The 26,603-nt window shown below is 38.5% G+C and overlaps 1 protein-coding gene and 1 long non-coding RNA gene across 2 annotated transcripts in view; both read right to left on the reverse strand.

Annotated features, from left to right (window-relative positions):
* The window catches only part of LOC141569636 (uncharacterized), a 257,425-nt gene that overhangs the window by 210,365 nt on the left and 20,457 nt on the right, over positions 1 to 26,603 (reverse strand). The gene's annotated exons all lie outside the window — the stretch shown is intronic.
* On the reverse strand, positions 19,752 to 20,942 carry LOC109439459 (melanoma-associated antigen B5). The gene has a single exon (XM_074323985.1). It carries the CDS (start codon positions 20,940 to 20,942, stop codon positions 19,752 to 19,754), a length of 1,191 nt encoding a protein of 396 aa, XP_074180086.1.

Genomic DNA, 26,603 nt, shown 5'->3' on the forward strand with positions numbered 1-26,603 from the left:
GCTATCAACCAGGAAAAAGGCTTTCACCAGCACGTAACCATGCTGGCACCTTGATCTTAGATTTCCCAGCCTCCAGAACTGTGAGAAATAAATTTCTGTTGTTTCTAAGCTTTAAAAAAATGTTGTGTGTGTGTGTATGGGGGGGGGGGGTTGGCATGGGAAGAGTTGTGTGTGAAAGGCAAAGTAATCATGGCACATTACTTGGTTCAGGTGTGAACATTATTTACAATATCCTAATAATTTTTTAAATGCAGAATATAAGCTTAACTAAAAAATTGTGATATAACTGTCATGCGAGGAGATAACCATGATTTGAAAGAGCTAAAATCCTCATCTATTTTAGAAGGAAGTCAATACCTGTATGAGATTTCTATTGCTGCTGCAACAAATTTACCACAAACTTAGTAGCTTGAAATAACACGAATTTGTTCTCTTACAGTTCTGAGGTAAAAAGTCCAGTGTGGGTCTAATGGAAATAAAATCCAGGCATCAGCAGGTTGTTTTTCTTTCTGGAGGCTCTCGGGAAGAATCCATTTCCTGCTCATTTGGGTTATTGGCAGAATTCAATTTCCTGCAGTTGTAGAACTGAGGTCCCTATTTGCTTACCGGTTGTGAGCTTAGTCTCAAGGTCCTTAACCTTAATCAGATCTACAAAGTTCCTTTTGCCATGTAAGGTAACAAATTCACAGGTTCCAGGAATTAGGACATGGACATATTTGTGAGCCCATTATTTTGCCAGCCACAATATCTAATGTCATGCAGAAGTGGATGAATTTCTAAAAATATATGCATATTATTTTCAAAGGATTAAAAACAGCAAGCAAAGGATGAAGAGGTTGCTTCTAGGAAAGGTAACTTCCTTGTGTGCTTGTGGGTTAGGATAGAAGATTTGAAATAAGGTGGTAGTCTATTTTGTTCAAAGCCTCTAAATACTACTTGACTTTTTAAACCAGGAGCAAGCACTTCTCTAATAAAAATTAAATGCAATTATAATATAAAATAAAGGGAAGATTTTTCCAATTACTGTTTTAGAAAGAAGGAAATCAAGTTTGCAAAGGATGAAGTTTAGAAGGAAATACTCAATGTCTCAGTTATATATAATGGCCTAGCTGAAATTTAGGAAGGTGGATGCTTTTATTTTTTGCTAAAGATTAAAGGGAACATCTGATTCTTAGCTGTCAGATCTTTTAAACTCAGTAAATCATATCTATGAGTAAAATGGAGTGCTTGGCCTAGATGCCATAACCTAATGTGGTTTATTACAGAAGAACACAATTCTTCACTCTCCTTGTATTATCAAAGTGAGATTTTGCAGCTCTTCCTATCAAGACATGGAGTCTGTTTCCCCACCTTCTGAATCTGACTAGCCACTGGGATGAAGGAGAAATGACATTGTGTCAGTTCTGAGCCTTGGCCACAAGAGTCCTGCTTCTGCTCTCCCTCTTGGACATAAGAACAAACCTGGGCTATCCTGCCGGAGGATGAGAGACTACATGGAACAGTGATAAGCCAGCCCAACTCAGGCCATCCTAGACTAGGCTTCCTCTGGCTATCTGATAGCTCATGGCAGACACATGACTAAGTCCAGCTAAGACACCAAGCACTGCTCAGCTGAGCCCAGCCCAAATTGCCAGTTGTGAGCTAAATAAATGGTGATTTTCTAAGTCATTTTGTTTTGTGGTAGTTTGTTACACAGCAATAGCTAAGTGATTTGCCAAGTACCACTATATTATAACTACAAGCCATGTACCAAAGTGAAAATAAAGAGCCTGTTTACCTTTAGAACTCAAATTTATAAAGCAAAAATGCCATTTTTCCTCTTGAAATGTTTTATTATCAATGTTTTATTTCTGGTAGCATTGTATTCTTTTGTGAGTTTCTAGAACAGCTTAATATTACTTTTATTACAGTGCCTTTTCTATCCTTTCAGAATTCAATTTGACTTCCTAAACTGGAAATTCATATTCAAGATATAGAGATTAAGAGGACCTTTTCCTAAGGTCAACCACAGTATTATGAGGCCAGTAGAAATATGAGAAATGTTTGATTATTTCTGTAACCACATGAAGTAGCAAGTCCTAGCTCAAAGAGAAATGGACTTTTCCTTGTAATGTGAGGAAGAGTTAAAGACAGAAAACATAAGTGTTCTTCCAGGATGTTTAGTAATACTTGTGGATAATAAAATTATTACATTCCTGGAAAAATACAACGAACAACATAACAATCACTTATACTCCCGTTTCCCAGAGATAGTTAATATTTTGCATATTTCTTTCCATGTTCTAGATATAATTTTGCAGTTTTAAAATCTTTTATAATGCTTTATATGCTTTTTCCACAAAATACATATTAAGCAGCTTCCCACTAAATTTTTTTCAGTAAAATACTTTTAATAGCTTTATAATGTTCCATTTTGTGCATAATTATTATTGACTTTAGTTTATAATCTAATAAAATGATGTATAATTTAGGTTTCTTTTCATTGCAAATTGATATAAGTGCGATGTGGAACATTATTGTGCATAAATCTGTACATTTTTCATGTTTCTGGATATTTTATTAGAATATATGCCTAGGAGTAGAATTATTAAGAAAAAGGAAATTAATATTTTTCAGGCTCTTGAAACACAACAAACTGTCCTCCCAAAAAGATGGCATCAGTCCCTGTTCCTGGCTGCAGTGAAGGAGAGGGATTCTTTCAATGTAAGTTTAACAGTATTAAGTTTATGCTTCTTTAAAAATCTGGGTTATTTTGAATGACAAAAACATCTTATTGCTTTATTTTGTATTTTTACAATAGTATGACTATTTTCTCAAGTATTTATTACCAATTTTCATTTTCACATTGGAAGAATTTTCTGATTATGTCCTTTACTTAATTTATTGAAAGCATTTTAATTCCTGTGAGCACTTTGTAGACTAAGGATTTTAATCTTTGTCTTTCACATTTCTTGCATACAATATTCCCAGCTTATTCTTTGATATCTAATTTTGATTAGCAGAAGTCTTACATTGTTACCTAGACATATCTATCGCAATTTCTACTTGACTTTTTTGGTTACTTTCCAGTTCAGTATACTTTTCTTTATCCCAAGATGAGATCATTATTTAGCCATTTCCTTCTATGCTTTTATGTTTAAATTTTTTTTTTTGGCTTCTGAATATTTAATCAGTGGGTCAATCATAGCTTCCAGTAATAATATGTTTAGGAAGAATGAATTACCCCAGGTAAACAGTGGTAGAGGAATCTTTTTATTCTCTTCTTTTAGGGAATATACACTTATGAAATTGTGATGAAGTTAAAAGATTTAGTTTAACTTTGACAGTTGAAGTTTTTTTCTGTTACTATTGGGCTTTTTCTCTCTAATCTACAGAGATGCAGCGCTATCTCCAAGAGAGATGACCCAGATTCATTCTCTGTCTGATAAAAGCTAGTTGAGAGGAGTGAGAGCTTTTTCCACATCAGTGATCAGTCTGACCATTGTGATGAGAAATTGGGAACACACACGTACATTCAAGAGAATGGATGGAAAATATAGCATGTTGAAAGTTGGTCTCGATGTTTTTTGTTTTAATAAAAGCATTCTAAAACATGCAAAATGTCCTCCTCTCAATTGCTTTCTGATGGCTTCCTAATATAACAAAGTACTTTATTTTCTCAAAATATCTGCTAAACCTATCCTTTATTGTAATATGCTGGCTATCACTGCAAATAAATTTGAGCTAGAGTAGTATAACACTAACAGCATCGAAGGTTTTATAGAAATGATTATGTATTCTCTACCTACTTCCAAACCTAGAGCAGTTTACAAAAACTTAGATATTATGAATCCAACAAATCTATAATTATTAAAGGGGAAGTACCAAATAATGGGAACAAGGGTTGGGATGGAGATGGGAAAGATGAGAGTAGAATAATTAGAACAAAAAGTGAAGCCAAAGGATGCTATTATTTAATGAATTAAATAACTGTAAATTTCCTGGAAGCCAAGGTAAAAAGGGAACTGTAAGGATTACACAGCTATCTAACAAAGGGGGACATACAAAATCACCAGGAGAGACAAACCATAGCTCAGAACTCTGAGAAAAACTGAACACTTAAGTTGGGCACTGAACAATGTAATGAACAGTATTTTAAATAGCAATTCTACAACTACTACAGAGACCTTCTTTATATGCCCATTTTTATATTGGTTCTATATTTTAAAATGAGAGCATAATGTCAATAGAAGTTTTGTTAAAGCATTTATTGAGGAATATTGAGTTGAAAAGGCAATATTGAGCAAAGGTAGGATTTGGAACAAGGATCTACAGCATAAAGGAGCCACAGGTATTCGGGATAGTTAGCAGAACTAGGATTTGTAAAATCAATCAATTCAGGAGCACACTTACGTTACCTGATCATCATGGAAAGAGAGATAAAACCAAGTTGTGGGGGATAAGGGGGAAGAAGGAAAACTGTAGGAGGTTTACACTGGCTCCAGTGTCCACCATGTACTTTCATGTGGTTCAAAAGTTTGCATTATTAATAACTACCTTTTCTACTCCTCACACCATAAAGAGGTAGATTCCCTCTTTCTAGGCAAGGGTCGAGATACAGAGTCAAACTGAACTTAGGTGAACAGAAGTGATTTATGAAAATGATCATCTTTTAATAGAGCTGAAACTTTTAGTTCAGGACCCTCTCTTCTAATTTCCCTGTATTCCTATCTGAGCCCACTTCTCTCCATCCCCCCCCTCCTTATTTTATGGAAAAATTACATACTGTTATTAAATATATAGAAAATGAGAGAAAATACCAGTGGTGCCAAAATATGTATACAAGTGGACACCTCAGTCAGTGTTGCTCAAGCAGTAGTTCACCATAATCAGAAGTGTTTGGATGCTGACGGTAACCACTTTGAGCACCTCTTGTCATTGCAGATGTCAAGCGTGACTTGTATTCCTCTTTTGTTATCAGTATACCGTGTTTCCCTGAAAATGAGACCTAGCCGGACATCAACTATAATGTGTCTTTTGGAGCAAAAATTAACATAAGATCCAGTATTATATTATATTATATTATATTATATTATATTATATTATATTATATTAGACATGGTTTATATTATATTATACTATACTATACTATACTATATTATATTATATTATATTATATTATATTATACCCGGTCTTATTTTACTATAAGACCAGGTCTCTATAATATAAAGTAAAATAAGACTGGGTCTTACTTTATAATATAATATTTTACTTCATAATATAAAGTAAAATAATAACTTTATAATATAAAGTAAAATAAGACCAGGTTTTATATAATTTTTGCTCCAAAAGACACATTAGAGCTGATTGTCCGGCTAGGTCTTATTTTTGGGGAAACACGGTATATTGAGTATTACAATTTCATTAGTTTTTTTCTTTCTTAAAACATGTATACATTTTTTTGGCACCCTCTGTACATAGTCATAGTTACATAACTTAAATATAATTCTATATTCAATTTGGATAATGTCTTCATATGAATTTCTTTTTTACTTTTTATTTTGGAAAATTTCAAACTTACAGAAAGTAGAGAGAAGGATATAATGAATCCATTAACTGTCTGTTGCTGCACCAGTCAATGACATTTTTACCAACTTTATTTCATGTCTCCTATTTCCTACTTTTCCCAATATCTTATTATAAAAATTTTCAAATATAGAAAAAAGTTGAAAATTTGTAAAATGAATCCTCATAGGTCCATCATTTATCTAGATTCTACAATTAATCTTTTCCTATGCTTGTTTTATAACATATCTATTCAACCTTTCATCTATCCATCCACAAATCTCTCATATTTTGATGTATTTCTAAGTAAGCTACAGACATCAGTATATTTACCCCAAGTACTTCAGCTAGCAGATTAGTAATAAAGTTCAGCATTTGTTTATAGGTCCTTATTTTGAAGTAAATTTCACATACAGTGAAATACACAAATCTTAAGTGTACCGTTTGAGGCGTTTTGATATATGCATACTCATACACCTGTGTAGCCCAAACTCTATTAAGAGATATAACATAACCATCACCCTAGAAAATTCCCTCATGCCCCTTCCCACTCAATTCATGCCTCCACCCTGACTTCAAGAAACAACCACTTTTCTGATGTTTTTCACCTTAGATTGTTAGTTTTGCCTCTTTTAGAACATCATATAAATGGGATTATGTAGTATATGCTCTTTAGTGTAAAGCTTCTTTCACTCAACATGTTTTTCAGATTTATCCATGTTGTGTGTATAACTAACTTATTTCAATACCTCACTTAAATTTTTTTTGATGAAGTATTTTAAAGAAAATCCCAGGAATCCTCATACACTGTTGGTGGGAATGCAGACTGGTGCAGCCCCTATGGAAGGCAGTGTGGAGGTTCCTCAAAACATTACGAATATAATTGCCATATGACCCAGCAATCCCTCTCCTGGGTATCTACCCAAAAACTCTGAAAACATTTATACATAAAGATACGTGTGCTCCAATGTTCATTGCAGCATTGTTTACAGTGGCCAAGGCATGGAAACAACCAAAATGTCCTTCAATAGATGAATGGATAAAGAAGTTGTGGTATATATACACAATGGAATACTATTCGGCAGTAAGAAAAGATCAAATAGGATCACTTGTGACAACATGGACGGATCTTGAGATTATAATGCTAAGCAAAATAAGTCAGACAGAAAAAGCAGAGAACCATATGATTTCACTGATATGTGGTATATGAACCAAAAACAACAAAAGAACAAGACAAACAAATGAGAAACAAAAACTCATAGACACAGACAATAGTTTAGTGGTTACCAGAGGGTAAGGGGGGGTGGGGGGTGGGAGATGAGGGTAAAAGGGGTCAAATATATGGTGATGGAAGGAGAACTGACTCTGGGTGATGAACACACAATGGGATTTATAGATGATGTAATATAGAATTGTACACCTGAAATCTATGTAACTTTACTAACAATTGTCACCCCAATAAACTTTAATTGAAGAAAAAAAGAAAAGAAAATCCCATGCAATGTGCTCTTGCCTATTAATGATTCTATTTCATTTGTATTCTCATTTGTGCAGAAGTGTACTCTGTCTCTAGTTTTCCCCATCATAATCTTTTCACTTCCTTCTGGTAAGCCATAGGTCACCCAATAGATTTGCCTGCGTGGATTCCATGCTACTAACACACTTAGGCCACCAAACACTTTCTGATAGTAGCATGAATGAGGGAAATTGAACACTTTCTACTTGCAGCAAACACTTTTTTGCTATATTATTCTTTTAATGTTTTTCTAGAGGATTGTTTCTTTTCCCTCCCTAGATCTTCCAAGAAACTTTCTGACCACTTAGTTTTACCACCGCCATCTCTGTATGCATCACATCCCAAGCACTGCATTGCTCCATTCATCTGTGCTCATAACAGGGACTATTTTACATGAATGGTCCAATTTTATGGATCCTTTGATTCTGTCATCCATAGATGGAGAAAAATTCCAGTAGACAGAGGAGGGAATCATGGTGGATTAAGAGTGCAATTTTTACTCTACCTGAAAGATCTTCCTTTTCCTGAATATTTTGGTAGAAATGTTAAAGAAGTTGTTTTACACTTTATGTCAGTTTGGAATTATTTTACTTTCAAATTTCCAGAAACAAGCTTCTGACCTGAACTACGAGCAGTTTAATTGTGGGACTGGGAATGAACAAGGTTAGTCTATGTTTCGCTTCACCACAGATGTCAAGTTAATTAGTAAGAAGCCCAGAAGGAGCAGTTTGGGGATTTGATTTTCATCACCCACTGGAGGGAAAAACATCAGCTACCGAGAGAGTGTTCTCAGTGTGTCTGCACCCTGTTATTCCTCCACTTAAAATTTGACATCCAGAATAAAACACACCCTCTTGGGGATCACATGTGGTGGTAAACACATTTACCTCCTCTGTTGTGATAAGCAGAAAAATGCAAGCGACTTATTTATTTTTAAAATGTGTTGGCACCTAAAATTTTAAGCAAGCATAATATAAAAATCAAGATTAGATTTTAAAATGTCTCTTGTGTAATTATATACCATATAACATACTGTGAATAATATATACTTTAAACAAACAAATAAGTAGCATAGTCTTTGAAAAACACAATAGTTTGAACCACCTCACTATAAGATGTGCTAAAACATCTAATCTGGAGACATTTATAAAAATGAGCTTCCCAGGACTTGGTAAGTTTTGCCTTCCTCAATTTAGAAATGGCCACGACAGGGTATGTAACAGCACAACTCTGTGATGATAATGGCATTCCACTTTGGCATAAAAAGAAATGTATGTCGAATATAAAGCTTCTTCCCTCTTTTCCCATGTTTCTGTTTTCTTTTCCCACACATTCCTGTTGTGTACCTTAACACATATTTGTTGCAACAATAAGTATAAATATGTGAAAACTGTGTGGATTTCATAGAAGATGGCAATTACCTGGAACTATCATTTAGGTCTCCACAGAATATATTTAGGTTCATTACCATTTCTGGTGGGTTCAAAATTCATTAAGGATGCAGAAGAGATGAGGCTCAGTGAGGTTCAGTGATTTGTCCAAAGTTACACAGCTGTGAAGATCAGAACTCAAACCTTGGTCCTCTGAGCTTATATCAAGTTTCCTTTCTCTTATATCAGATATCTCCACTAAAGACAGAAGGTATACACACACAAGAGATTACAACACGAGACCACAGACAATGAACGATGTACGTGTAATATAAGATTCATGTCCAAACATCATTTCCAAGTGGGATTGTCAGGAAGCATGACTGGATGTTGTTGCATCAGATCTTTCTTATTGACAGAAAAAAGATCGGCTTTCTGTTTTCTGTCAGTAAGAAATTTCTCTTCTGTTCCAAAACACTTATGATTTCTGCATTTGGATTCAAATGAAATGTGCAAATGTTTCAGGTTTGTGTGTCCTTTGTAAACACAACTTCTTGTGGAATTTTAGGAAGATTCTAAAATGACTTAAATGACTTCTTGAGTATTAAATAGCTTGTGAAGAGCAAGATCTTCATGAATTATGTGTAGAGATAGAAACTAAGACATGAATTTTAAAATTCCCCTCAAGCAGCAGATGGGAAGATAAGTTCACAGGAAAAAATGTTTTGGGGTTTTCCCATTCCTTACTTAAATGGTCACAAATTCTGTGAAAGATCAAAGGTTGAACAAACAATATTGCTCGTTTGGACATTTTGTCCTCAAGTTCACTTTTGGACAGACTTTTTAATCCTTTCAAGGATTTAAGCATAGGATAGCAGACCTAATCCTAGATGTTATTCCTGAAATAGGGGTTGAGGAGTCTCTGCATCAAGTCCTCCTTTCCAGTATTCATAATCTGATGGTTACTATGATATTGGCCTCCAGGAAGTGAGGTCACTGGGCTCTTGCAGCCAGTGTCCTAGTTTTGTAGGTTTCTACATAAGAGGGCAAACAAAATAAGAACACAGCACCACTAACAGAGAAAAACTGTAGTAAGCCTGGAATTGTGGTCAGAGGAGGTTTGCCTTGATCACCTCTATCAATCCTCCTCAAAGTATTGCTCACGGCTCTTTTTTATTCTCTACACCCTCTGTGGGACCACTCAGCACCATGGGCAGTTCCCTTCCTACTCTCTCTTGGCTCAAAGCCCCCTGAAAAATCCTTCTTTCCCCTGCACACCAATGCTCCAGGGACAACTCAGCCTTCTCAACTCTCCACATGAACTTTATCAGATGTGACTGTAACTCTTCAGCTGACTCTGTGGACCTCTGTGAAGCTTGTGTGTGCTAGCAGGCACTGTCCTCCAAAGCTGGCACATCAAATATGGATAGCAAAAATCAGATAATTAGTAGAGAGAGAAATAGAAACAGTTAAAATGATGTAGGAAAAGTGATAAGATGAGGAGAAATGTCAAGATGTGAGTGAGAGGAAAGAAAGGAAAACAAATAGGCTTATGTGATGAGGAGGAGGTGACAGGTGACATGCTGCTTCCTGGGAACACACTCCTCTTGTATGAGTTCTTCAGAGCCTTTGGGGACACTCAGGAAATACCTGTGTACATACCTCAATGGAAGAATTGTAGAATATTTATTCCACTTATATTAGGAGAAAAACAACCTTGCAGGGTACCAAAATTATCAAGCTTCTTAAGTCAATGGGCTAGTTTTTTTACAAAAAGTAAGTATATATAGCATATAAGAATACTAGAATATGTACTTGTATGATAACTAAACTCTAGTATTAGCTCTCCATTTATTATTCTTATAGTAGAAAAAATATAATGAGGTTAGGATTCTTCAGACTCTGTATTTTCCATATTTTTAATCATCGTTATTAGGTATCAACCAACTTCTGACCAGTATCATTATACAGTCATTCTAAAGCCAAAAAAAAAAAAAAAAAGAAAGAGTAAAACTGATATTATACATTTGCTGATCTTTATAACTGAGGGATTTGGTAGGTATGAGGATGTCAGTATTTATGGGTTGATTTTTTTTATGTTGATGGCATCTCTCTTCTTAATGTTTTGTATGACCTCCTAAAATATTACATTAGAAATTAAGAAATTCTTGTTTTCCTCAATATTTGTTCCTGGGGAAAGTATATGTTCCTGGGGAAAACAGCTTTGGGCTTCTTGTAAACTCCACTTAAGTCCAGTGAAAATCAAGTCTTTAAAGGTGAAAGAACCAGAGAGGATGCTTTCACAAACATTTCATTTAGTTCTTATAGAAATCTCTTCCAATTCGCTTTATCTTTCTTCTACACTTGAGTAAATGGAGCTCCACACTGCAAAATAATCACAGAAGCAGTACCTGAAGTTGTGTCTTTCTAATTTCAATATATGTGCACCTTTCACTTTATCTTATGATCTTGTTCTACAAAACTAAGTGCGCTGTTTGCCTTGTTTAGAAAAGAAGTTACACACTATGCCAAAATATTCCTACTTTTGTATCTGTCTAGCAGAAGGAGGAGATACAGCTAATTTGTTCTCTAGCCCTTACAAGCCCACTCATGTACGAGATTCTACTCCAAGTTAAATGGCCAGTTAAAGCTCTTAAGCATTAACTATTCATTCTAAAAGTATTTTCCTTTTGTGGTATTTAATACCCCTAGACAAAACTTCAACAAGTATACCTTTATGTAGAATTCACATTAAAAAGGATATTTATACACAAAGCATTGTGACTGAAGATTTTTATCATTATTTTGATATTTGTTTGTGGCTTGTTTTGGTCCCATGGGATCTCCTTTAAGGAAAGTACATTTGTATTATCACATTTATTTGGTAGAAAATGAGACACAATTTTTGAAGGGTTGCCCTGCAGTAAGGCTTCCACTGAGATTTTAAGAAAGAAACCGCAAATAAAGTGGAATACTTGTAATCCCAAACATTGCAACATTAGATATAAATTAAGTTTCTACAAAAGATGACTGTAATAGACAATTTAATAATGATAGTATTATACTTTAGCTAAAAGTCCAGAAATATAAAAATAAGAAACATTGGGCTTCAAGTAAAGGAATAAATCTAGACTATTTAGAGCAGCTGCCCACTCTATGCCATTTTCCTCCTGAAATTGCTTTTATATACATAACAACTTGTAGACCTTCCTTTTTCTCCATGGAAACCTGCTTTTCCCTAACAACAATTCTACAAAGCTAATTACTGCCACAAAGATACATGGTGCAGAGAAAGGTATTGATCTTGACAATCCTGACAAAATTAAAGCCTTGAACATATTTTGTAGAGGACTACTGGTTTAGGTCAAATTTATGTGGGAATGTTTAAATATGATGTACTAATATGATGCAAATAGGTGACTACTTCTGGACTGTTTAATGTGTCAAATACTGTGAAATAGTCAGTTTCCAATTCCCTGCCCCACCTTCTGAGTTGGAACACATAATATGTCCTTTGTGAGACAGAAGGTTATTCTGCAAATAAGGAATAATTTCTCAAGTGTTACAGGTGGACATATGGTTGCATTGATCTGAAAATGCTTAACTGACTTAGACATCCAGAAAGGGGGGAAATGATTATTTTGGTCAAAGGTTAATTTGCTGTACTGCAATACTTGGCACCAAGAGGTATATTCTAATCATTTTTTGGTGCCACAATTGTGTATCAAGTCCAGCAGTGGGTGTGCGGTTGATTATATGCCAGTGGCAGGCTGCTGAAATGCTATTTTAGCTGGGGCCAGCTTGCAGTTATTATAATTATTTGACACCTCTGCCCAAATTTAGTGTCAGGAAAGTTGAAATTTCATTTCTGAGGAAGAGTGTCTGAGGTATGGGGATTGTACTTTCTGAAATATCATTTGTTAAATTTAAGTTTAAAACAAAACCCACATAGTTATTCCAGTTGTGTCATTTTGATCCAAATGCATATAAAATGGTCATGATCACACACACAAAGTGTCTGGCTTTTTTTTTTTTTTTTTTTTTTTTTTTGGTTGATGAGGTTCTCCCTTTGGAAAGTGATGAGGAAAAGATTATATTAGTTTGTACAGATCATATATTGTATCAGTTTGGTGATTTTTTTTGGGGGGGGTGCCATTTCATCTTATTACATTTTCCCTCCTATTTATAAAATAGTGATAATCCATATTCATGAAACCCTATAAATTTTCTAAGACACCACCATCTCCGTGTAATTTCCATAGTGTGAACTAGAACCTATCTTATTGGCAATGTTCCTTTTCATGCATGAACTCCTTTTTTGCAAGTTGTTTGACTGCAAAATTAAGATCACAAATGTATCTGTCCCCTTTCTCTTCCTGGCCCCCCAGCATGCACTCTTGCACTCCTCCTCCCAACCACTTTCCACTTACCACTCAGGATATTCTGATAAAAATGCAAAGCTGATTATGTTTCCCCTACTTCCCAAGCACCAAAGCCCTCCTCCCAAGAGAGTGTCTGGGGAAACGGATGGCCTTTGTCTAATAGCTAATTGGAAAATTTCAAGAGGTAATTTCAAGCTTTAACCAGGTCTTTGTGTAGCTAACTGAGTGGTCATTAAGTGGTATATGGCTTTGTAATGGGCCATTTCTTATTCTTGGCAGGCTCAAGGAGGTACAATTTGAGAGAGGGGAATAATAGATATGAACTAACACCTCTTTGCATAATTATGTACCGTACTAACTTCATTGTCAGAGAGGTGACCTTGTATATTATAGAACTTTAGGGAATTATTGTCTTTTCCTTCTTAGGAGGCTTGTTTGTACAGTCTCTACCAGATAGTGTTAGTCCTACAAAGACTATGGGTGAGAGTATGTGGACACACGTATGTGTGTGTTCCAACAGTTAACCATTGAACAATCGGAAAAATAAGAGACTTGTATGCAACTCATGCTGGTGGGAGGAGCTCAAATTAGAATATAAAAGTGGTGCCAATGCACACCTGGATGTTTGTAGGGGATGTAGCATGTCAAAGATTACCTTGGATTGTCTCGCTGGTGCCTAGGTCACAATTATAGATTGAATAATCCAGATTTAGGGAAAATTGCTGGGAGCAGGGAAATATATCCTAGGCTAAGAACAAGAGCTGTGTGCACTGGAAAGATGTCCCGAAAAGTCGGTGAAGATTTGCAAGATGGATATTAGAAGGTTCTTTTGGAGAGGAAGCAACTCTGAGAACATAGGTGTGGAATTTGGACACCCTATCCCCACACACATACTGGGTTCTTTTCCTTTAGGTTATATATACACTTTTATATTATAGAGAAGGCATATGTTTCTTTCAAATCACTACTTTGGCTACATCCCACAAATTTTGATACGTTGTGTTTTCATTATCATTCAGTTCAAAATATTTTCTAATTTCTCTGGCAAATTCTTCTTTGATCCATAGGTTACTTTAAAAACAACCCCTCAAATATTTGGAGTATTACAACATTTTTTATTAAATTTATTGGGGTGACATTGGTTAATAAAATTATATAGGTTTCAAGTATAAAATTCTATAATATATAATCTATATATTGCATTGTGTGTTCACCACCCAAACTCAAATCTCCTTCCATCACCATATATTTGATCTCATTTACCCTCTTCTACTTCTCCTCCTCCCCCCCTTACCCTCTGGTAACCACTAAACTATTGTCTCTGTCAATGAGTTTTTGTCTGTTTATCTTGCTTATTTGTTGCTTTCAGTATATCTCACATATGAGTGAAATCATATGGTTCTCGACTTTTTCTGTCTGACTTATTTCGCTTAGCATGATATTCTCAAGAGCTATCCATATTATCACCAATGGCAGTATTTCATCTTTTCTTATGGCTGAGTAGCATTCCATTGTATACATATATACCATATCTTCTTTAGTCAATCATCTATCAAAGGACACTCTGGTTGTTTCTATGTCTTGGCCACTGTGAATAACGCTGCAATGAACGTAGTGGTACATATATCTTTACAGATAAATGTTTTCAGATTTTTGGGGTAGATACCCAGAAGAGGGATTACTGGGTCATATGGTAATTATATTCTTAATTTTCTGAGAAATCTCCGCATTGCTCTTCATAGTGGCTGTACCAGTTTGCATTCCCACCAGCAGTGTATGAGGGTTCCTTTTTCTCCACAACTTCTCCAACACTTACTATTACTTTTTTTTGTTTATAATAGCCATTTTAATAGGTGTGAGGTGGTATCTCATTGTGGTTTTGATTTGCATTTCCCTAATAGCTAGTGAAGTTGAGCATCTTTTCACATATCTGTTGGTCATTTGCCTGTCTTCTTGGGCGAAGTGTCTGTTCAGGTTCTCTGCTCATTTTTAAATTGGTTTGTTTTCTTCTTGTTGAGTTCTATGAGTTCTTTATATATTTTGGTTATTAACCCCTTATTGGAGGTGTTGTTTGCAAATATCTTCTCCCATTCGGTTGGTTGCCTCTTTGTTTTGTTGATGGTTTGTTTCTTTTGCCGTGCAGAAGCTTTTTAATTTGGTATCATCCCATTCATTTATTTTTGCTTTTACTTTCCTTGTCTTTGAGGTCAAATTCATAAAATCCTCTCTGCACCCAAGCCCATAACTTTAGTACCTATGCTTTCTTCTATGCAATTTATTGTTTTGGGTCTTATATTTAGGTCTTTGATCCATTCTGAGTTAATTTTGGTTTATGTTGACAGGTAGCAGTCTAGTTTCATTCTTTTGCACATGGCTTTCCAATTTTTCCAGTACCATTTATTAAAGAGGATTTCTTTTCTCCATCGTATGTTTTTGGCTCTTTTGTCAAAAACTATCTGCTCATATATATGTGGGTTTATTTCTGGGTTCTCAATTCTACTACATTGGTCTGTGTGTCTGTTTTTCTGCCAATACCATGCTGTTTTGATTATTGTCGCTTTGTAATATAAATTGAATTCAGGGAGTCTGATACCTCCAGGCTTGTTCTTTTTTTCTCAGGATTGCTTTGGCTATTTGGGGTCTTTTGACATTCCATACAAATCTGATGATTCTTTTGTTCTAGTTCTTTAAAAAATGGCTTTGGGATTTTGATGGGGATTGCATTAAATCTGCATATTGCTTTGGGTAATCTGGCCATTTTAACTACGTATGCTGATTCTTCCAATGCATGAGCACAGAATGTCTTTCTATTTCTTTGTGTCTTCTTCAACTTCTTTTAATAATGTTTTGTAGTTTTCATTGTATAGGTTCTTCACATGCTTTGTTAAGTTTATTCCTATGTATTTTATTCTTTTTGTTGCAATTGCAAAAGGAATATTTTTTTCATTTCTTTTTCTGAAATTTCATTGTTAGTATATAGGAATGCAATGGATTTTTGTACATTGATTTTGTAATCCTACAACTTCACTGTATTTATTTCTAATAGTTTTTTGGGTGTAGTCTTTAGAGTTTTCTATATATAGCATCATGTCATCTGCAAAGAGTGATAATTTAACTTCTTCATTCCCAATTTGGATGCCTTTTCTTTCTTTCTCTTGCCTGATTGCTCTGACTAGGACTTCTAATACTATGTTGAGTAACAGTGGTGAGAAGGGGCATCCTTGTGTTCTTCCTGATCTTAGAGGGAACACTTCCAGTTTTTCAGCATTAAGCATGATATTAGCTGAGGGTTTGTCGTATATAGCCTTTATTATGTTGACGCACTTTCCTTCTATATGCATTTTATTGTGTTTTAATTATAAATGGGTTTCATATCTTGTCAAATGCTTTTTTTATTGCATCTATTGATATGATCATATGGCTTTTATCCTTTATTTTGTTTATATGGTGTATCACATTAATTGATTTGCATATGTTGAACCATACTTGCACCCCTGGAATGAACCCCACTTGCTTGTAATACTAATGTTTTAAATGTATTGTATTTGATTTGCTAGTATTTTGTTTAAGATTTTTGCATCTGTCTTCATCAGAGATACTGGTCTGTAGTTTTCTTTTGTGTGTGTGTTATCCTTATCATTTTGGTATCAGCATAATGTTGGTCTCATAAGGTGAGTTAAGAACTATTGTCTCTTCTTCAATTTTTGGAGAAGGACAGGCATTAAATCATCTTTGAATGTTTGGTAGAATTCACTAATGAAGCCATCTGCTTCTGGACTTTAATTTTTGGGGAGGTTTTTGATGACTATTTCAATTTTCTTACTGTTGATTCGTCTATTTAGATTTTCCAGTTCTTCATGATTCAGTCTAGGAAGGTTATATATTTCTAAGAACTTGTCCATTTCTTTTGGGTTATTTATTTTGGTGGACAGTCTTTCATAGTATTCTTTCTTGTATGATCTTTTGTATTACTATGGTATCTTTCATAACTACTCTTTCATTTCTGATTTTGTTTATTTGTCTTTTTTCTTTAGTAAATCTAGCCGGGGTGTTGCCAACTTTATTAATCTTTTCAAGGAACCAGCTCTTTGTTGCATTAATTTTTTTCTATTGTCATTTTGTTTTTTATTTCATTTAATTCTGCTCTCATTTTTATTATTTTCTTCCTTGTGTTGACTTTGGGCTTCATTTGTTCTTCTTATTCTAGTTCTTCAAGATGTAATGTCATGTTGTTTATGTTGAATTTGTCTTGTTTCTTGAGATAGGCCTGTACTGATAAAAAAAAAACAAAAACAAACAAACAAAAAAACCACTTCCCTTTAATTACTGCTGTGGCTGCATCCTCCAAATTTTGATATGTTATGTTTTCATTTTCATTTATTTCTATGCATCTTTTGATCTGCCCTTTTATTTCTTCTTTGACCCAGTCTTTCTTTAGTAGCTTGTTGTTTAATTTCCACATATTCATGGTTTTTCCTGCTTTTTCTTTTCAGTTGATCTCCATTTCAAAGAATTGCGATCATAGAACATGCTTAGTATGGTTTCAATATTTTTAAATTTGTTGAGGCTAATTTTGTGCCCCAACATATGATCTATCCTTGAGAATTTTCCATGTAACTAGAGAAGAATATATAATCTGATGTTCTGGGATGAAAGGCTCTGTAAATGTCAATTATGTCCCTTTGGTCTAATGTGTCATTTAGGCAGATATTTCCTTATTGATTTTACTTTCGGATGATCTACCCATAGCTGTCAATGATGTATTTAGTTCCCCTACTATAATTGTTTTTGTAAGTTTCTCCCTTTAGTTCTGTTAGAAGTTGCTTTATATATTTCGGTGCTCCCTATTGACAAGTGTTATGTCTTCTTGATATATTGTCCCTTTAGTTATTATGAAATGTCCACCTTTGTCTCTTGTTATCTTTTTTACATTGAAGTCCATTTTATCAGATATAAATGTGGCTATGACCACTTTTCTCTAGATGCCATTTGCTTGGAGTACCATTTTCTACCCTTTCACTTTGAGTCTATATTTGTGCTTGTAGCTGAGATGTGTTTCTTGAAGGCAGCATATGGTTGGGTTTTCTTTTTGATCCAATCTGTTACTCTGTGCCTTTTTATTGGTGAGCTCAGGCCATTTACATTAAGGGTGATTATTGATATGTGAGGATTTCCTGTAGCCATTTTATCCTTTGTTTTCTGGTAGCTTGGTGTCTCCATTGTTTCTTTGCCTTTGCATTTCTGTTATTTTAGTTTGGTGGTATCCTATGATTCTATGTTTCTCATTTTTTAATGTTATGTGTCTCAGTTCCAGATTTTTCCCAGTAGTTACCAATAAATTGATATAAAATGAAGTTTCATACATATATAGTAGTCTTTTTTCTTCAGCATGCATCTTATTTCTATTCCCCTTTGCAAATCAGGTCTTCAAAGGATGGTTAAGTTAAAATGAAGCCATTAGGGTGGTCCATAATCCAATTTGATTGGTGTCCTTATAAGAAGATATTAGGACACACAAGGAGACACCATGGATGCACTCACAACGAGATAGCCAAGTGAAAATGGTAGCCATCTGCAAGTCAAGGAGAGAGGCCTCAGAGGAAACTAAACCTGCCATCTCCTTGATCTTGGACTTCCAGCCTCCAGAACAGTGAGAAAATGCATTTTGGTTGTTTAAACCACCCAGTCTGGGGTATTTTGTTATAGCAGCCTGAGATAACTAATACACTGCCCCAGGTGGACATTTTTTTCTGGGTTATCTACCATCCCAACGTAATTCATAAGAGCATGTTTTATGGCCTTCTGTTTACCCATGAGGTAAGGAAGGAATTTCCGCACTATGGTCATGGGGTGTCCACACAAACAACACTGGACACTGTAGAGATCAGATAGACAGCTGTTTATTAAACATGTATACTCACAGGACGGGGAGGACACCGCGTGCCCCACTGTGCCGCATGGGCACTTGGGAACAGAGTGAAGAAACAGTGTCTTTGGGAGGGGGCGTTTGTGATATCAAGAGGGTGAGCTAACCCCTAGTTCCCATGGCAGCGTGTAATCAGATTGTCTGCAAAATTCTGCAGGCTGGTAGGGAACAGACGACTGCTGCTTAGGAATGAGCAAGATCTATGCTTTGTCCCCTTATAAAGCTGGTTGTTTGCTAGGGGACCTTATCTGCAACTGAAGACTATGGAGGGGAACTTGCATTTAGGGGATGTGAGGCCCTGCTGGTTTCACCAAATGTCCAGGCAGCCCATATTATTGGGCCTTAATTTTAGACCTTACAGCACAGTGCAGTTTTCCAGTCAAATATTTTCTCTCAACTCAGACGATCAGAGGCCTGATCATCTGAGGATCTGGCCTCTGCTCACCAGTCCCATAGCCTCATACAGTCCACCATGTAGTTTAATGTAAAAGTGTATTGCGGGGACTGACTTGTAGCTTCCAAAACTTAAACTGCCTTGCCTCAGGGGGTTTATACTTGACTGCTTTCACCTGGAACCCCTCCCGTCTCACTCATCCTTTTTGCTTTCCTGTAAGTCATAGAGGGGATCTCAACATCTTCCTTACATGACTGAAGCTCCAAGCTTCCAAAGTTCTATGGGCAGAGGCTGGGTCTTTATCTCTGCACCCCCAGTACTAGCACAGAGCCTTCCAAAGCGCAGATGCTGAATTACGTTTTGCGAATAGAAGAGAGAGTGAGTGAGAGGTCTAACTTGTTAAGATTTACTGTCTCCTACATTCTTTAATATGCTAAGCATATCAAGTTATAAATCAATTTTACAAAACAAAAGACTGAAAGGAGTCAGGAAAATGAAGATTTATGATGTTTATTTATTTTTTCTCTTCCATTCTCCCAAAAATTTTACTGTGGGATTCTTTCATGTTTTGATGAAAATCCCTATTGTGCTGTCATTTTTTTATCTTGATAAAAATCCTCAGACATCACTAGGTGTGGGAGAAGCTGGGGCTGTGATATCATGTCCGGCTGTGGCACCAGTGGCAGCCCTCACTGCCTCTGTGGCTCGTGCTCTCTCATCTTGCAGAGCCTCTTCATACCAAGGTGACAAAGCATTAGGGACTGTTTCATTAAGCTTGGCCAAGAATTCCAGGACTTGCATCTTGCTTGTTTCAGCGTGAGCTCTCGGGCCCCACAGAAATTCATAGCGTGCAGGTTCGCTGTCAGGTACCTGGCGGTACTCCAGGTACTGTAGCTGCACCAGCTCTGTGTTAATAAGATTCCTGGGTTCCCCATAGACGTGGTGCTTCCTCCCAGCGTATACTTCCAGCATGTTCAGGAATTCCCAGATCTCCTCCTCGCTGGCCCGGTTGCCTTTGATGAAGATCAGGCCCAAGATATTCATGAGGAGACCCGTCTTGGGTAATCCCCGGCCAGCATACACCCTCCCATTATTGGGGAGGTTCAGTTTGCTCACAAGGCGATATGAGTGGTTGCTTGAGCTGACTTCCTTCAAGTCCACTGCAAAGACGGCCTCAATACGATCAGAGGCTTTCTGGAGGATGTCATCCAACTCGTCTCGGTTATTTTTGCCTACAATCTGGATCATCTCTTCCTTCAGAATGGGCTGCTTCATTTTATACTTGTATATAAGATATTGCTCCACCAACTCCACTTTCATAGTGAGAATCTCACTCCATGAGTTCGCAGAAGATAAGGTGTCAGAGGAACATGCATGTTCTTCATCTAGGCTTTCATCATCTGTACTGGATCTGGTGTGAGAAGAACCCGAAGAGGCAATGGTGGTAGATGAGGCTGTCCAAGAGCCCTGGGAAGTGCTACTTGTCTCTGTAGCTGATGGAATCTGGGGATTACCCCCCAAAACAGAATAAGAGCAGCAGGGGGTCTCTTCTTCCACTGGATTACCCCCCAAAACAGAAGAAGAGCAGCAGGGGGTCTCTTCTTCCACTGGATTACCCCCCAAAACAGAAGAAGAGCAGCAGGGGGTCTCTTCTTCCACTGGATTACCCCCCAAAACAGAAGAAGAGCAGCAGGGGGTCTCTTCTTCCACTACTGATACTGCCTGAAGTGTCTTGTGACTCTTGGAGTCATCGCGACCCCGGTTGCATTTCTCATGGGCACGGGGCATATTCTTTTGACCCCGAGGCATGACTGTGGTCCAGGACAATGGTCAGGCACATTGATGAGGGCACCTGGGGTGGAAGGTTGAGAGGATGTGTGCACCTTCGGCATGGAAATACCACTTGGTTATAAGGAAGGCTAAGTTTGCAATTCTCCTCAATGGCACTGCTCGAAAAACCCACAGGGCTCCTATTCTAATCAGCCTGTCCCCTTTCAGCTGCATTCTGTGTGCTCTGACTCTAGCATACTGATGGGACAGCAGGGGCTGGCCATCTTCTAGTTTTAGGAGTCTTTTGTTTCACATTCAAGAGGGTCATTCAATTGGTGAGAGGTCATGGGACCCAGAAGAAGTAAGTAAAGGGCATCCTCTGTCCAGGACCCAGTGGGGAGTTTCTGTCCCGGTCACTTTGGGGTCCTCAGTCCTCAATAAGGGCCCTTACTTTGGCTCCACTTAGGGCCTGGTATGCCCAAACCTTTAGTCGAATGGTGGCTCCACCTTCAAACTAAGGATTTCACCTCCCATAGGCCTGATGTAAATAAGTGTTGGGGGAGCTTCAGCGGGAGAGCCCTGTCCTGGGTCTTCAAGGGCTGAAACCAGGGATGTGACCAGATTCTTTGTCATCCCTGCGATTTAGTGGTGGTGGTCCCTCAGTGGTTGCTTCCACCCCCATTCTGGCCTAGAATTGCTCCCCAGCCCTTGGGCCTGCCCCTCCTCCTAAGGCCAGCACCACCCTGAGACCCCTAGGAGGAAGTGCGGATCTCCACCTCTGACCATACCTGTCTCGGACTCCTGAGGCCAGGTAAGGAAGAGAATTCTGTCCTGTTTCCACTGCTGTGAGCTGTGTGGTTCCCTTCGTCCTCACAGTATTCACGTTGGCCTCTGGAAAGCCTAGAGATCCTCCCACTGCGGGCCTTAGGCCACACCCCTTAGAGTAAGTCTCTCACCCCTTTGTGACACCACGGGAGGAAGTGAGTATGTCACATCCTGTCAACAGTGCCCAGGTATCCCAGGGCAGCCAGCAGGGGCAGGGTTCTCTGTGGTCTCTCAGTTCTGAGCGTGGAGGGTTCCCTACATCCTGACCCAGGGTCCTCACCTGGACTCCTGGCAGGGCCGGGGACGTCTTCCTTGGCTTACCTGAGGACCCTCAACTCAGACCAAGGCCCTCCATTCTGCCACCCTTCTCTCCGAGTCAGTCTGACAGCCCTGCCCAAGGCATCCCAGGGTTGATGGCTGGGGCAGTCTCTGTGCTACCTCACTGCCCTGGGGTCTGTGGTCTCTCTGGGCTCTGCCCTTGAATCCTAGCAGGGCCTGGAATGCGTCCCTGTAGTGTCCTGTGTCACAGAGCCACAGACCACGGTGCTGACTTCTTGGGGTGCCAGAGAGGGAAGGTCAGGGAGTGCCACATGAGGCTGTCCTCCCTGTGCCCTTCCTGGGGTGACAGCAGGATGCAGGCTCCTTGGGGCCTCTCTGTTCAGGGTAGGGGTGTGACCCGAATGCTCACTCGGGACCCTTACCTGACTAACGACGGGCCCCGGGACTGCTCCTTCTTCCAACTTAAGGTCACCCATATAGAACAAAGCTCGCATGTCCCTGAGAGCCCTGAAAGTAAGGGAGGGGATGCTCAGCCCGACAGCCCTGTCTGGGCCTTCTGGGTCTGAGAGCAGACAGAAGCCAGTCTCGCTCCAGTTACCAAGTGGTGTGTCTCATCAGTCCTCGTTCATCAGGGTCTTCCTCGCGACTCCTGTCTTCTATGAAAGGCTTCCTGGGAAATGGTACATCTTTGAAAGCTCTTGGTTAGTCTCCCTACTGCAAACCCAGCAGAGACCTTTTTGTGCCCCAGGAGTGATGCGAGGTGGGGAAGGTGCTGCAAAGGCAGAGGAGGGCCTACGACAGGTGTTGTGTTATCAGAGGAAAGACACCGATCTCTTCTTTCTCTCACTAGCCACACTTAGGCTCTGATCCGACTTCACTTCTAATAGATCTACTTTTCAAAGGGAAGGAGCTGAGCCCTGTGATTTTGTGAGCCCCTGATCTTTTGAGGTTTATTGATATTTGCTTTGTAGATTATGATATTGTCACTGAATACCATCTTTTTCTTTCTTTATGCATACCTCATAGTTGTTTTGTATTCTTATTGAGTATTCCTCGGGCTGTGTATTGCAAAACAATATTTTGGATATGAAGTCCTGCTTTTTAACACCTGAAATCCATCTTGCAGTAGGGAGCAGAAAAGTGAATTAAGTGACGTGAGGTGTCTGCCAGACTTGGAGGAGTTGCTCAGTGTGGGCTCTAGAGGAATTCAGAGCCAGGCTCTAGTCCAGCTACGTCATTTAGCAGCCTTCAATTTAAGACTATTCCAAGTTCCTTATCTGCAGAGTGCATCTGATAGTCTATCACGTGGGATCAGAGACACGCATATGTGATGTGATGGATGTAAGTCACCTGGACAGTGTCAGGCAAAGTCTGGTGCGTTTAATGTATGGCAGTTATTACGAAGATGATTGTGACCACAGATGATAACAACCTGCCCTCACAGGATTTTATTTCCAGCTTCTATTAAAGAATATGCAACTGTAAACACTATAGAAATGCACATGAGCCGAAGTGTTGCTGAGCCAGTACAACTAAGTAGTGTTTCCCTATTAGAGCATCTGTTATTTAATATGGGCGTGGGATTGTCTTCTCCAGAAGGATGCAAGTCAAAGTTCATTTGTCTCAAGGACCAACAACTTCTCTTCCAGGTGCCTTTTCATCCAAACCACCCCTCATTTTATTTATTGCATCATCACCAAACATACAGCCCTCCCTTAGAGTTTGCCAAATTATACTCAAATTGCCTAATTAAAATGCCCTTTGAATGGAGCAAGCTCTGGCTTTCCCTGCCCATGAAAAGAGAGATGGTCCAGTGGCTTCTTGGCATCTCACTTCAAGGGAGTATCACCCTTATTTCTCAGACTCTCTGGACATCCGATGCCTAAAACACTGGGCTTGTGCACTGTGATCCTCTGCCCCAGGGCAAGCGCACAGGGCCCCTTCTAGTCTGGCCCCGGGTGGAGGTTCCTCTCTTGCTCTCCCACACTCCAAGGTAACCGTTAAGATGTCCTTTCCATTCCAGTCTTTGTCTCTCACCTCTGAGACCCATTATCTGAGGGTCTGGCCCCTTCCCACCACTCCCACAGCATCATCCAGCCCCCCAAGCAGCCTGGCTTAAAATGACCTCTCCGCCACCACACCGTCGCCCCAGGACCAGCAGTTTCCCAAGGCCCAAAGCTGCCTTGATCACGTGATTTACAATAAATTGCTCTCATCTGTAAGCTTTTTTTCCACACCCCTACTTTTTACTCATGAAGAGGTGGGTATCTCCTCTGTGACCAGGTAACCTCGGTGTCAGGGCACCACCCCGTGGGAGGATGTGGTGGGCGATAGGGTTCTGAGCCCCTGAAATCACAGTGCTGTGCTGCCTGAGCTGTGCCAGGTGTCTCCGTTGGGGTCAGCTGTGAAGGGTTGGGGAGGGGTCAGATGGGCGAGGCTGCTGGTATGTTTGTGGCTTTGTTCTCTTCCCAGTAATGGTGACTGCCAGACCTCAGATGCCTCACCTCTGTATCTCCACCCTTGTTACTGGGATTAGCCACAGTGTGCAGATGCCACTCAGGATCTGTCTTTCCAGTTCTCAGGGCTGAGGAGATTCTGCTCTTTAACCCAACGTTCAGTGCTATGGTTTCTTCTGTGGTCTGCTGTAGCTCGGGGATGGTGGGGGAGGCAGCCAGTCTCCATGGCTTTGTTTTCTGCCTGGCAGTGGTGGCTTCTAGACCACAGATATCACAGTGCTGTATTTGGTCTCTGCCCCAGGTCCCTGCCCAGATCCTGGGTTCAGCCACATTATATTCTGATCACTCAGGCAGGAGTGTTCAGGCCACAGAAAGAGCACCTGAAGCCTGACTCCTCCCCTCTCCCAGGACAGACATCCATGGCCCCTGTGTCTTCACTTCTCCCTTCCCACCTCCCCTATTTATTCCAATTTGCCCACCTTAAGATGTTTCAATACGCTGATCTCTCAGATGTGTTTGTGTGTTGTGTAGGGAATTCTTTGTTGAATTATAGCTTTTTAAATTGTAACTTCAAGGGAAAAGATCAAGGGGATCCCTCACTCTGCCATGCTTCTGGCATCACTTCTCAACATATCTTATTCACGTCTAGTTTATTTCCATTATGATCAGAGAACAAATAGAACTCTGATTTTAATCTTTTGAGATGTATAAAACTTATTATATGCCCTAGACAATGGATTACCTTGATCCTTTGCCTAGCTTTTAATTGGGTTATTTGTCTTTTATTTTTGAGTTGTAAGTATTCTTTATATATTCTTGATACTAGATACTAATTAGACATACATTTGCAAATATTTTTTCCTATTTTTTAGATTGTCTTTTCACTTTCTTGATAGCTTTCTTTGGAGCTTGAAAATTTTCATTTTAAAAGGTACAATTTATCTATTTTTTCTTTTCTTGCTTGTGCTTTTTCATATCTAAGAATCCATTGTGTAATCCAAGATCATGAAGATTTACTCTCTGTGTTTTCTTCTAAGAGTTTTGTAGTTTTGCTTCTTACATTTAGGCGTTTGATCCATTTTCACTTAATTTTCATGTATGGTGTGAGGTAAGGAACCATATTCATTCTTTTGCATGTGAATATCCCGTTGCCCCAGCACCACTTGTTGAAAAGACTATTCCTTTCCCTATTGAATGATCTTGGCACCCTTGTTGAAAATCGGTTGACCACAAATACAAAGATTTCTGAATTTTCAATTCTATTCCATTGACCTATGTCTATCCTTATGCCAGTAACACACTTTCTTGATTACTGTGCTTTGCAGTAAGTTTTGAGACCTGGAAGTATGAGTCATCCAACTTTGTTCTTCTTTTTCAAGTCTGTTGGCTATTCTTTGTCCCTTGCATTTCCATATGGACTTTTAGATCAGTTTGTCAATTTCTACAAAGAAGCCTGCTGGGGTTCTGGTCAGTGTCTCTCTTAGTGCTAAGACTGAAGATGGTGACCAGAGATGTTTACTTAATGGTACTTAAATGATGTTTCCTTTCAATAATGTAATCTTCTTGCCAGGATTCAAAGCAAATCTTTACAGGTAACATACAGGTAGTTTGTGGTGATATTTAGCACCACAAACTGAGGAGCCTATTTCCTAGTTATTTGAAACAAACAACTGTTATCATGATTTGGGGAGATTGGGGAGATTCGTGCCCAAAGATGTGACTCCAAAAGGTCTCAGAGGAGAAAAGTTTCAATATGTATGCATGTTTTAAATAATGGAGAACAATATTTTTGGTGTTAAATCACAAACTTGAGAGTGGTTTCCTTCTGCTTAGGCTAAGACAGCTTGAAGTAGTCAAATTTACTGCAACATGACTAATGATGTGCCATTGTGATACAGTTTGCCTGCAATTTATATATTTATTGACATATAGCCACAAGTAAAGGACTCTGATTATAATGATAGCTTGATATCTGAAAAACCTCTCAGGAAGTTAAATGAGAATGCACTGTCTATTCACAAGGCTCCAATTGGTGCTAAACACCAATTCACAAATTGAATCTGTAAGTCTAATGACAAGACACAACAGACTGTAGAAGAAATTTTGCAATATGTCTGTTGTATGGATGCAAGAAGAATGG

Source organism: Rhinolophus sinicus, chromosome X (genome assembly GCF_036562045.2).
Source record: "Rhinolophus sinicus isolate RSC01 chromosome X, ASM3656204v1, whole genome shotgun sequence".
Taxonomy (NCBI): Eukaryota; Metazoa; Chordata; class Mammalia; order Chiroptera; family Rhinolophidae; genus Rhinolophus; species Rhinolophus sinicus.

What these genes read in the sequence shown, in the direction of transcription:
- LOC109439459 (XM_074323985.1), bottom strand. Translation starts at nt 20,942, where the DNA reads ATGCCTCGGGGTCAAAAGAATATGCCCCGTGCCCATGAGAAATGCAAC.